Raw genomic sequence first — 11,988 nt, forward strand, 5'->3', positions numbered from 1 at the left:
GAGGTCGGAGTACAGTGGTGCAGTCTTGGCTTACTGCAACCTCTGTTTCCCAGGTTCAAGCAATTCTTCTGTCTTAGCCTCCCGAGTAGCTGGGATTACAAGTGCATGCCACCATACCCTGCTAGTTTTTGTATTTTTTAGTAGAGACAGGGTTTCACTGTGTTAGCCAGTCTGGATTATATATCTTTTCAGATTTTTTGCTTCCTTTTCATCCCATCTTGTTTATATTAATATCTTAACACCTTTTTAGTAACTTAAACCAAAATTAATTTTGTTCTGTCTAAAATACCTAAAAGTCATGCTTTTCAAATTTTTGAAAGGAAAATAAATAAAAATCAGCTGGACATAGTGGTGTGCACCTGTAATCCCAGCACTCTGGGAGGCCAAAGCAGGAGGATGGCTTGAGCCTGGGAGATTAAGGTTACAGTGAGTTATGATTGCATCACTGGACTCCACCTGGGCAAAAGTGAGCGAAATCCTGTCTCTTAAAAAATAAATAAGGCCAGGCATGGTGACTCATGCCTGTAATCCCAACACTTTGGGAGGCCAAGGCAGGTGGATCACTTGAGGACAGGAGTTCAAGACCAGCCTGGTCAACATGGCAAAACCCCATCTCTACTAAAAATACAAAAATGTGGCCAGGCGCAGTGGCTCACGCCTGTAATTCCAGCACTTTGGGAGGCCTAGGCGGGTGGATCACGAGGTCAGGAGATCGAGACCATCCTGGCTAACACGGTGAAACCCCATCTCTACTAAAAATACAAAAAAGGAGCTGGGCGTGGTGGCGGGTGCCTGTAGTCCCAGCTACTCAGGAGACTGAGGCAGGAGAATGGCGTGAACCTGGGAGGCAGAGCTTGCAGTGAGCCGAGATTGCGCCACTGCACTCCAGTCTGGGCAACGAGCGAGACTCACAAAGAAAAAAGATGCCAGGCATAGTGGTATGCACCTGTAATCCCAGCTACTCAGTAGGCTGAAGCAGGAGAATCACTTGAACCCGGGAGGCAGAGGTTGCAGTGAGCCGAGATTGTGCCACTGCACTCCAGCCTGGGCGACAGCAAGACTCCATCTCAAAAAAATAAAAAATAAATAAATAAGTAAAATAAAATTTTGAAATGGTAGTAAATCTTACATTTCTTTGAAACAGTGATTAGCTTCTTTCAGCAAAATAGTTCCTTATTATTTGTCTAAAAACAGACCTATTACTTACTTGTAGTTAATGTTCATTTTTGCCCTGAATTGTATAATTTTCCACATTTTCGAAATTTTAATTATAACATTATGCAGTTGCATTTTATTTTATGTTCTGTGATTTGCTGTTTCTGTTATTGGACAGAGGTTATTTTCAGACTGTCATAGCTTTCATTACTAAAGACACCTGACTTGCCTAACACAAAAGTACTTACTTCTTTACATATATACATATATATATTTAAGTATATATATACTTAATCATATAGCTGATACCTAGTTTTTAAATTTTTATGAATTTTAGCATCTGAGTAGTGGAAACAACTGTAATTGACATGTCAATCTAGGTTTTTAAAATAACTCACTTTATGTTTGTGATATTACACACTAAGGCAGATTTTGTGTCCTTGACTACTATATCCTTAATTAACTACTAGCATTAATTTCAGCCTCATATACCATGAGTGATAGACATGGCCTTTTTTATTATGTAATGTTTCTTACTGGTACAGATGGCTTAAGCAAAATCAGACTAAACTATAGCGATGAATCACCTGAAGGTGGTAAAATGCTTGAAGATGAACTCATTGACTTCTCAGAAGATCAGGATAACCAGGTAAAACTTAATGCTTGGCAAAAAGTTCTAATGTTTTACCTAATTAAACGTTTTTCTTGCTGAACATGGCGGTGCATACCTGTAGTCCCAGTGACTTGGGAGGCTAAGGCAGAAAGATCTCTTGAGCCTAGGAGTTTGAGTTCAGCCTGGGCAACATAAGGAAGCTCCATCTCTTTAAAAAAAAAAAAGAAAAAAAAAGGAAAAAAGGAAAAATTAAAAAATTTTACTTTATAAAGTCTTGTAAAGCAATTTCTTCAACTAGTAATTTATCATGGCTTCTGGATTTGGATCATATCTTAAAAAACTAATTCAGCTTTCAAGTCAGAAGTTGCCAGGATAAATGTATTCATGCTGTTGTTGCTGCTACTGTGATGTGGACTGAACTTTAATGTAATATTAATTATCCCACCCTAACTCAGCTACCACCACCACTACCCACCTTCCTCTTTCAAAGCATTTATGGGTCATACTTAACCTTTAACCTGACTTGACATTCAAGAAGCAAATGTTTAAATCTTCAGTTATGTGGTACATGAGTACCAAAAAATTATATTGTTTTCCCATTTTTCCAGTGATTTTTTTTCTCCTGCCTGATTCAATTTATATATGTCATGGCAGAAGCAGATAATATTTAAAGTTAATATAGGTGAATTCTGACTTTTCCTTAGAGTCACATTTGACATTTCCTTAGAGTCTCTTATTAAATACTGTAAATAAACAGTATTAACACCAAGAATAAAGTATATCTGTGAAAATACTTTACTTTTTAGCTTCTGTTAAAGAGGATTTTTTATTGAGAAAAGTTTATAATTTTGTTAATTCTCTGACCTTTCGTTAGTTGTTAGGACATACTGAGTTGTATAATAGTGAAGATGGCTTTATACTGTACCATCTTTCCTTTTGCTTTATCTTCCTGTGAACAAAAGGCATGTTATGATATCTCTTGGTTTACAATGTATGGCAGCTAAGTACAGCTTTTTAATCCAACATATATAGGAATTACATTCATGATTTATAATGAGCACTTAGGTACTTTTGATTATAACAGTTACCTGTGATGTGAACAAGCTAATGTAACTGTGCTTTATTATTGCTATTATTCCTACTATTGATTATTCCATTCATAAAGTTGCCAGAAGCTTTCTCAAAGAACAACAATGACCAAAACAGCCTTGTTTACATTCAAGAGAATCTGCAGAATAAGGACACAGTGTCCTTAAGTTAGCTTCTCTCAAGTGAGATGGATATGTGCGTTTCTCAAGGAAAACAGTGTTTCCAAAAACCCTTTAAATATTTCTGGTGTGAAAACATTATTCATGTAAAATAACATGTTTTTTATATCCTGTTGTGAAATAGCTGTCTTAGCCAACAAACTAAATTTTTGTAAAAATAAACTAAAATCAGAGCAGTGATATTTGGTGGGATAAGAATCGGTCATAATATATTCAATCTTAAAGATTTATTCTAGATTGAGTAAATAGATGTAACAATTTGTTATAAACCTTTGGTAAGTTTCTTTTCCTTAAAATGTCAATGTTGTAGCATTAGATAATTGGAACTAAGTAACATATCATATCTCTATTGTCTAATCACGTAAATAAAGAAAAATTTTTGACATTCATTACAAATATTTTGTTTCTAATGTGCTATTTTGTTAGGTTATTAGTTATTTAGATTATATATTTTCAATATTAACAGTAGGCTGTCTTTTATAGGATGATAGCAGTGATGATGGATTCCTTGCTGATGACAGCTGCAATTCAGAAATAGGACAGTGGCATTTAAAGCCTACTATCTGTAAACAGTAAGCATTAACTGTGTATCTTGCAAACTACATAATTTTTATTTCAGTATGCTCATAAAATATAACAGGACAGTTTTTTTTTTTTTTTAAACAAATACTTAAGCAAAACTCATAAATGCTGTCAGAGTCAGTGAGGAAACTTGAGGCATGCTATCCAGGGATTAAAATGGGAAGAATGGGTAATCATTTCAGTCCTCCATCTGCCAGTTTCCCCAGCCTCTGCATGCATATGTGCACACACAAATGTTTTGTTTACATTTTTTTTGTATATATTTGTTGAAACAGAGTCTTGCTCTGTCACCGAGGCTGGAGTGCAGTGGCACGATCCCAGCTCACCACAACCTCCGCCTCCCAGGTTCAAGCGATTCTCATACCTCAGCCTCAGGAATAGCTGGGACTACAGGTGCGCACCACCATGCCTGGCTAAGTTTTGTATTTTTAGTAGAGATGGAGTTTTGCCATGTTGGCAAGACTGGTCTCAAACTCCTGGCCTCAAGCGATCTGCCTGCCTCAGACTCCCAAAGTGCTGGGATTACAGGCATGACCCATCGCGCCTGGCCACAAGCTTTGATAGTGAACCACTGTTCCTTTTTACTTACAGTGTTTTGGAGCAGAAATTACTATATATCAAAATAGTAACATAGGGTTGGAGTTTAGACTGATTCCTTAGCTGCTTTATGAAGGCTGTGGAGTAACCCAAAGCAGATGTAAAAGACATGTTCCAACTGAGAGCTCCAAATAAGAGGAGTCAGTTTTGGTTTTCAGAAGTACATGTTTATTCTGAGGTCTCTCCAGAGATGTTGAACTTCTTAGATGAAGTATTACCTATTTCTAGGTTTAATCTCCTTTGACTTTTTTTTATAGAAAATGTTGACAGAAACTATTAAGAGACTTTGAAAATGAAGCATCATTTTACAGAAAAATAGAGACCTAGGGTAGTTAAAGAATCTGCTCCAAACTTTATAAAATTTTAGCAGGAAGAACCTAGACCAATTCCAGACACAGTGGGTCACACTTATAATCCTAGCACTTTTGAAGGCCAAAGCAGGAGTATTACGTGAGGCCAGGAGTTCAGGACCAGCTTGGGCAACACAGTGAGACCCCATCTCTGGAAAAAGTTAAAAAAAAAAAAAAAAAAAGAACCAAGTGTGGCGGCTAAAAAATAACCTAGATTTTTTTAACATTTGAGGGCTTTGGGCTCTACATTAGACTTCCTTACTTGAGTTTACAACATAACTTTATAGAATTAAAATATTGAAAGTTGAATCATCACCCATCAGCATTTATATACAGAGTGTTATACAGTGTGTTCTGAAGTTAAATCTTGAAAAAAAAAAAAAAAAACACATTCTAAACTAATTGTTTTATATGATGATTACCTGTTTTCTCTATAATAAATTTTAGTTAAAAATGAGGTTTTTGGCTGGGCGCAGTAGTACATGCCTATAATCCCAGCACTTTGGAAGGCTGAGGCGGGCAGATAGCTTGAGCCCAGGAGTTCTGTACCAGCCTGGGCAACATGGAAAAACCCTGTCTCTACAAAAAATATACAAAAATTAGCTGAGCGTGGTCACACATGCCTGTAGTTCCAGCTCCTCAGGGGGCTGAGGTGGGAGGATTACCTGCACTCAGGACATTGAGGCTGCAGTGAGCTGTTATTACGCCACTTCACATGGTGACAAGAGTAAGACCCTGGGGTCGGGGGGATTATTTTCTTTCTACTTTTTCACGGCCCTTCTTTTGTTGATTTGGAATATGGGGATGTTCAAATTTTCAGAATTGTTTTGACTTTTTCCTAATTTTGAAGTACTTTTAGAAACCAACTACAGAATTTTAGTATAAAATATAGCTAAGATACAGTTAATATTCTATAATTCAATATTTAATATATCCATAGATATTTAAGTATTATTAGATTATAAAGTTCAAATGTGTCTATAAGGTTCATTTTTTTTCCCGTCACTAGTACTGAGTCATACAAAGGGGATTTTGGAGGTTTTAAATTTGATTGTTTATAATATGCCACTTTTAATCCTTTTATGCCTTTGTAATATTATGAAGTATTCGACTCTTGGTCATTTTTGCCCTGCAGACCTTGTATCCTACTTATGGACTCACTCCGAGGCCCTTCTCGGTCAAATGTTGTCAAAATTTTAAGAGAGTAAGTTCACACTTTATTTTGTATTCTGATGGGGTGAAAAACTATATATTTATATATACATGTATTCTTAATATATATGAATTATTGCAGGTATTTAGAAGTGGAATGGGAAGTTAAAAAAGGAAGCAAAAGAAGTTTTTCCAAAGATGTTATGAAGGGCTCTAATCCAAAAGTACCACAGCAAAACAACTTCAGTGACTGTGGTGTATATGTATTGCAGTATGTAGAGAGCTTTTTTGAGGTGGGTTTCAATTTGTTGGATCTGATATAATGAATAATAAAATAGTGCATTTGACTTTACCTTAGTAAAAAACACAATAAGCAAATATTTCAGAGTTTCAAAATTATTGTTTCAAAAATTGTTCCATGGAGCAAAAGCTTCTAAATGGAAGAACCTTCAAGGCATAAAAATAGTATATTTACAGTTCATCAAATCCAAGGCTTGTTGCGCTCATTCTATCACTGAACAATCAACCTGCCCTCTCTACTAGCTCTTTGCACCTTAAGAAATCTCTCCCATGATTCACACTGCCTCTTTTAGCCTCTTTTCTCCTCTTCATAGATATATTTCTTAAGAAGTGTTTATATTCACACTCTAATTCTACAGATTCTACCTTTGTAATCTCTAAAATCTGGCTTTATCCTTACCCTTATGTTAAAATTGCTCTTGACTTTCCAGCACCCTTTGACAGTGTCAGCCATTTCTTCCTCACTCTCTTGGCTTTGACTTCAGAGGTACAGTACCACACATACCTCTCTTGGATGTTCTTTATAGTGATCTTGACTCCTATCTTCATCCACCATACAGTGGATGACCACTAGGTTCTGTGAATTGTCACTTAATGTCAGATACGTTTACTTCTTTATCCTCAAGTGTCACTATTCTGAACTGCTATACCAATCTCTAACAGATTCCTGTGCCTCCTGCCTTCTGTTTTTCATGGTTGTTTTACAAAAACATAAATCTAATCCTGTTACTTTCCTACTTTAAATCTTATAGTGGCTTCCTGTGGCTGTTGATTTACAGAGCAAAATCTTTCACATGATTGATAAGCACCTATGTGATATGACCCCTTATTTAAGCTTCTAGCCTCATTTTCCCACCATTTTCACTCTAGCATTTAATATAACAGCCAGCCACCTGAATGCCATTGTTTGGTGTTCTTTCTTGCCTCTAGGCCTTGATTCATATTTCCTAACCTGGAATATTCTTTTGTTGCTTCTATCATACCTTGGCTGTCTAACATATATTCATTTTTCAGGTCTTAGCCTAAACATCACTTCCTCTTGGAATTGCATAAAACCCCCAGATATGTATTTTCACAGTACTCTATACTTCTGTCATAATACTTGCCATATTTCTTGTTTTAGTTGTTGAATTACCTGTCTTTCTAAACTGGAGCTAGCAAACTCGTTAATAAAGTAGTAAATATGTTAGACTTTGCAACTGTACGGTCTCTATTGCCTCTTAGTTCTGCTGTTGTCCAGTGAAAGCATCTGTAGACCATATGTAAATGAGTTAGTGTGACTATGTTCCAATAAAACTCTATTACAGAAACAGGCAGTGGGCAGAATTTGGTCCACTGGCAAACCCTGATCTAGACTGTAAGATCTGTGACAGAAACTGTGTCTTGTATCTCCAGTACCTAGCACAGTACTTGGCCTGTGATAGATAATACACAAATACATATTGAATGAGTTGTTGGGTTTTCTTATTTTTAACTTTGGAATGTTTCTGTGATTGAAATGAAAGGTTATTTATTACAATTTTCTAATATGCATTTAATTGTTTTATTTTCAGAATCCAATTCTCAATTTTGAACTACCTATGAATTTGGCAAACTGGTTTCCTCCACCAAGAATGAGAACAAAAAGAGAGGAAATCCGAAACATAATTCTGAAGCTACAGGAAGATCAGAGCAAAGAGAAAAAAAAGCATAAGGACACTTACTCAACAGAAGCACCTTTAGGCGAAGGAATAGAACAATATGTCAATAGTATCTCAGATTGACCATTTCTGTTACTTGTCAGTTCTACCTTCAAAAACGAAAAATGACTTTCAAATTTGGGTGTAGACAGTAAAGAACTGAAGTGCTCACTACTCAGTGATTTGGAAATTTTGATGCTTGTATAAATGTCACATAATTAATTTCCAAAGGCATATGTATTAAGTAAAAGTCTGTAAATATGTTAATGAGGCCAATTTTTCCAACATTTATAATTATTTTTTTCACTTGTTAGGAAGCTTTTGTTATGTATTTTCTGTTAATAGTACCTAAAATTGCAACTTCTAAACACAAATAAAAAGAAAATATTTATAGGAGGAAATGATTAATTTGATATTCTTTAGTGAACTTGTTTAATTCCTCAGTGGGTGTGACATATTTCATGGGAATATTCAGATATCTATGGTAATATTTTGACCCTTTATATTTGTTCTAAAATAAGTCAAAATGTGAAAATAATATTAAATCTAAGATATTTTGAACTAAGCATCTTTATATGCTTGTGTAACAGGAACAAAGTATCAGCCTTTCAATTCAGACACTGCCTTGTGTTCAGTGAACCCAAGAAATGTAATAAATATTTGTAATTTTACACAAATATTTAAGAGGAAAGAGTATTAAGACCGATTCAAAAAAAGTAACCTTATACTACTAAAAAATAACTGTTCTTGCATATATTATCATCAAATGCATTTTTGAAGACATCAAAGACTCAGGTTAAAACTATTTTGGTAAGTGCAGCTTGAATTTCAAATATCCCGTGTTACCTTTCTATATTACAGCTTGAAGTATGCTACAATCTGTGTCATACAGTTAATTGATAAGCATTTTTAATCTGTGTAAACACAGGAATTTAAATAGGAATTTACTATTTTTTGGTAAACTTTTGCTATTTTTTCATTGCTCATTTTGTTCTTATTATTTTGATAAAGTATCAGACTTTTTGCTTGAGTTTTTCAGTGTAAATTATTTTTTACATGTAAAATTACTGTATTCAACCAATTGCATAATACATCAAAAATCTTTGAATTCCCCTTTAAAAGTACTAAAATTTGATGGTTTCCATGACAGATTTATAGCACATATAGGGATCTTACATATATCTGCAGAAACTTCATTATTTTTCAAATGAAGTGATATATACTTCTTTCAAATGAACTTTGAAACTTGAAACATAGTCATTTTTTGTTAAATACTGAATTTTTAAATACACATATCAAAAATAGTTGAGAATAAAAAGAAGGCCTAATCATCAGCAATTATTTTATTTTTAATTTGGCCACCTCTGACATTGCAATCAATATCTTAGGGTATTTTCTTGAATTTAATAAAGTCCCATGGGTGTCTTCAGGGTGAATGGGAATGTTAACAACCACCAAAAAATACCTATTGAGACACAATAGAGTCTCAATAAGAGAAATATTAAAATGAAAGAAAGGTCACCATTAGTGATTATCAATTGTAGTTTGTTACTTTGAACTAACTATATTTCTGATTATCTCTTTATAGTAGTAACTTAGAGCTATTAGCTCAGATAATTAGCTCAGATAGGAAAAACAAGTTTAATTTTGTTATTTACTGAACATGGCAAAATGCTTTTCAATCTCTGATAAAACTGGGATAAAAAATTGAAGTTTTTTTAAAAATCCTAATAGCAATAAGCAAAATTGGCACACTTTTTTTTAATGAACTATATTTTGTCAGAATCTGAAGGTACTGAAAAACTATTCTAAAATGCCTACTTTTGTGTTAATTTGTAATGGTTACATTTTGCACCCTTAGATAATGTTTGATAAGATAAAAATACAATTTATCCCTTGTACCAACTCAAGTCAATCACATTTTAACATGAAAATATAGATTAATGTATGTCAGCTTTCTAGAGGTAGAATACTCAGCTATTTGATGGTATTTTTCCCACCCCATGTGAAATTTTATTTTTGGAAGTTATGCTAGTGACATTGCAATATATATTGAAATCTTTGGAGGCTGCCAGGTTGAGCTTCAGAATTAGACTTGAGAATCTTTGGTGTATATGCACATTCACTTGATAATTGTGTACTCTATGTAGTTTAAAGTGGAATCAGCCTTTTAAAATGTGTTATGAGTACTTAGAAGTTGTGAAACAACTTACAGAGGTTTGTTACTTGACACTGAAACTGCATGATGAGTATCTGGTGTCTTAACTAATTAGATAGATCTGTTGTATTGGTTTTCTTGTTGGATAGAATAACAGTTAATCATTTTTAGAAGAGTTTTAGATTACTTGCCATAAAATTTGTATGTGTCTCAGCTCTTGTTAGTTTAGGAGCGGAGGTGGTGGTTAGTCTCTTCTCTTTAATGTTGCTGTACTACTTTCAGACAGCTGAAAACTTAATGGTGTTGTTTCAAGTTCACATAACCCTAAAACAGCTTTTCTTTGTGTAGTAACTTGTGCTTAAACTTTTAGTCAATTAAATGTAGGAGGTTTTATTTGAAAGCATAAATGATTCTCTAAATTACATCTTGTTTTAAGCTACCAAAATGAATTCAATAATTTTTATTTAAAAAAAAAGTTCTCTGAAAACTGTAAGACAATGTAAAAAGAATAAGTTTTAATTCCCCCAAAATCAATAATTGTACTTAAAATCTCAGACAATTCACTGAACAGGAATAATAAAGAACATATTTTAATATATAATACGACCAAGAGTTTGGTGGAGCAAAGCGACTGGAATATAACAATGGAAGGGAATAACTTGGTCAGAAGAAACAACTCTTATGACTCAGTGTAGTGCTGTTTGTCTAGAAGAGATACACATAACAAGGCTGCTCTTTAGATCACTGTAAGGACAAAAGGAGAGGGAGATTATTGTTAAGGTGAACTACAGGCTGTCTAGTCAAGTGGATGTAAGTAAATAGTTGAAGACCACCAAGTGCAGAGAGGCAAAACCAGACTCTACTAAGAAATGTGCTAAAATACTCCAACAGGGATTTCTGGTACATTTGTCATTTCCTACTCAGGAAGAAGAAAAAGAGTTATGAAAACTGCTATTCCAAAACTTACTACCTGTAGAGGGAGAATTGGCTGGTTAAGTGAAAGCAATGTGAATTATGGGGGAAAGTAGCCCAGCCCTACCATCTTAATTCTTAGAAGCCAGATCAAAGAATAATGCTAAGAGTTTCCTAAAATACTATTAAGGAAACCACAGTACAGTGTACTTAGAGAAAGATACCATTGACTCATGGCCTAAAATACTCATAAAAGTTAAAAGCATAGAGGTCTTTATTACAAATGATTACGGTTAAATTGTCCTTACTGGACATGATTACAGTGAGAAGGATGGTACCCAAAAATAGGTTTGTTTTTTTTTTTTTCCCTTTTTGAGACAGGGTCTCACTCTATCACCCAGGCTAGAGTACAGTGGCACGATCTTGGTTCACTGCAACTTCCACCTCCCTGGCTCAAGCGATTCTCCCACTTCAGCTTCCTAAGTAGCTGGGACTACAGGTGCATGCCACAAAACTAGGATTTTTATCTAAACATGTATTAAAATCATCCAAGGAGCTTTACAAACTGTAAATATTTCCCAGTTATTTCTGGTGCACACCTCCTTGTGGCAAGCCACTGATTTGAAAGGATCAGTATTTGTCTCTGGTGGCTTTCTTGTTGCTGGTTCCAAAGGTAGTGAGGCTTGTCTGCGTTTTCTTCCCACCCGTGCTTAAAGATACGCTTTTAAGTGCTTCCCCCAAATAGCCATTGAGAACCTGATTGATGAGGTCGTGCTGTTACTAAGCCTTGAGGAATTGAAGTACAGGCGGAGTATGTCTTATCTGAAATGCTTCAGACCAGAGGTGTTTCAGATTTTTTTGTATTTTAGAGTGTTTGTATTCATACTGTTGAGCACTCCAAATCTGAAATCTGAAATGCTCCAAGGACCATTTCTTTTGTGTGTCATATCAGTGCTCAAAATGTTTCAGATGTTCAGGTTTGAGATTCTCAACCTATATTAAACTACTCATAGGTTAGAGACTAGCTAATGTCCTGATTTTCAAAGGGAAAAAGTAGATTCTGCAAATTATAAAGTAGTTCTTGATAAGACTCTTAAGATGAATTATCAAAAGACTGGTTTATGAACTCCTAAAGCAGGGGTCACCAGGATCATATCATGGGATCATGGGACCACTAACAGCAAGTTTGTCTCATATATATATATATTTTTTTTTTTTCTTT

The 11,988-nt window shown here is 34.8% G+C and overlaps 1 protein-coding gene across 10 annotated transcripts in view; it reads left to right on the forward strand.

Moving 5' to 3' along the window:
* SENP6 (SUMO specific peptidase 6) overlaps positions 1–10,299 on the forward strand; it is a 115,789-nt gene extending 105,490 nt beyond the window's left edge. For 8 of the 10 annotated variants that reach the window (XM_010372233.2, XM_030928618.1, XM_030928615.1 and 5 more), the window contains 5 exons: positions 1,701–1,804; positions 3,520–3,608; positions 5,701–5,769; positions 5,860–6,010; positions 7,571–9,403. In XM_010372233.2, coding sequence (XP_010370535.1) covers positions 1,701–1,804; positions 3,520–3,608; positions 5,701–5,769; positions 5,860–6,010; positions 7,571–7,780 — 623 coding nt within the window. In that variant the 3' untranslated portion in view covers positions 7,781–9,403. Of the gene's footprint in view, positions 1–1,700; positions 1,805–3,519; positions 3,609–5,700; positions 5,770–5,859; positions 6,011–7,570 lie in introns of all 10 variants that reach the window. The other 2 variants (XM_010372234.1, XM_030928622.1) reach the window with 1 other exon arrangement.
* Positions 10,300–11,988: the final 1,689 nt, after the last annotated feature.

Source organism: Rhinopithecus roxellana, chromosome 4 (assembly GCF_007565055.1).
Source record: "Rhinopithecus roxellana isolate Shanxi Qingling chromosome 4, ASM756505v1, whole genome shotgun sequence".
Taxonomy (NCBI): domain Eukaryota; kingdom Metazoa; phylum Chordata; class Mammalia; order Primates; family Cercopithecidae; genus Rhinopithecus; species Rhinopithecus roxellana.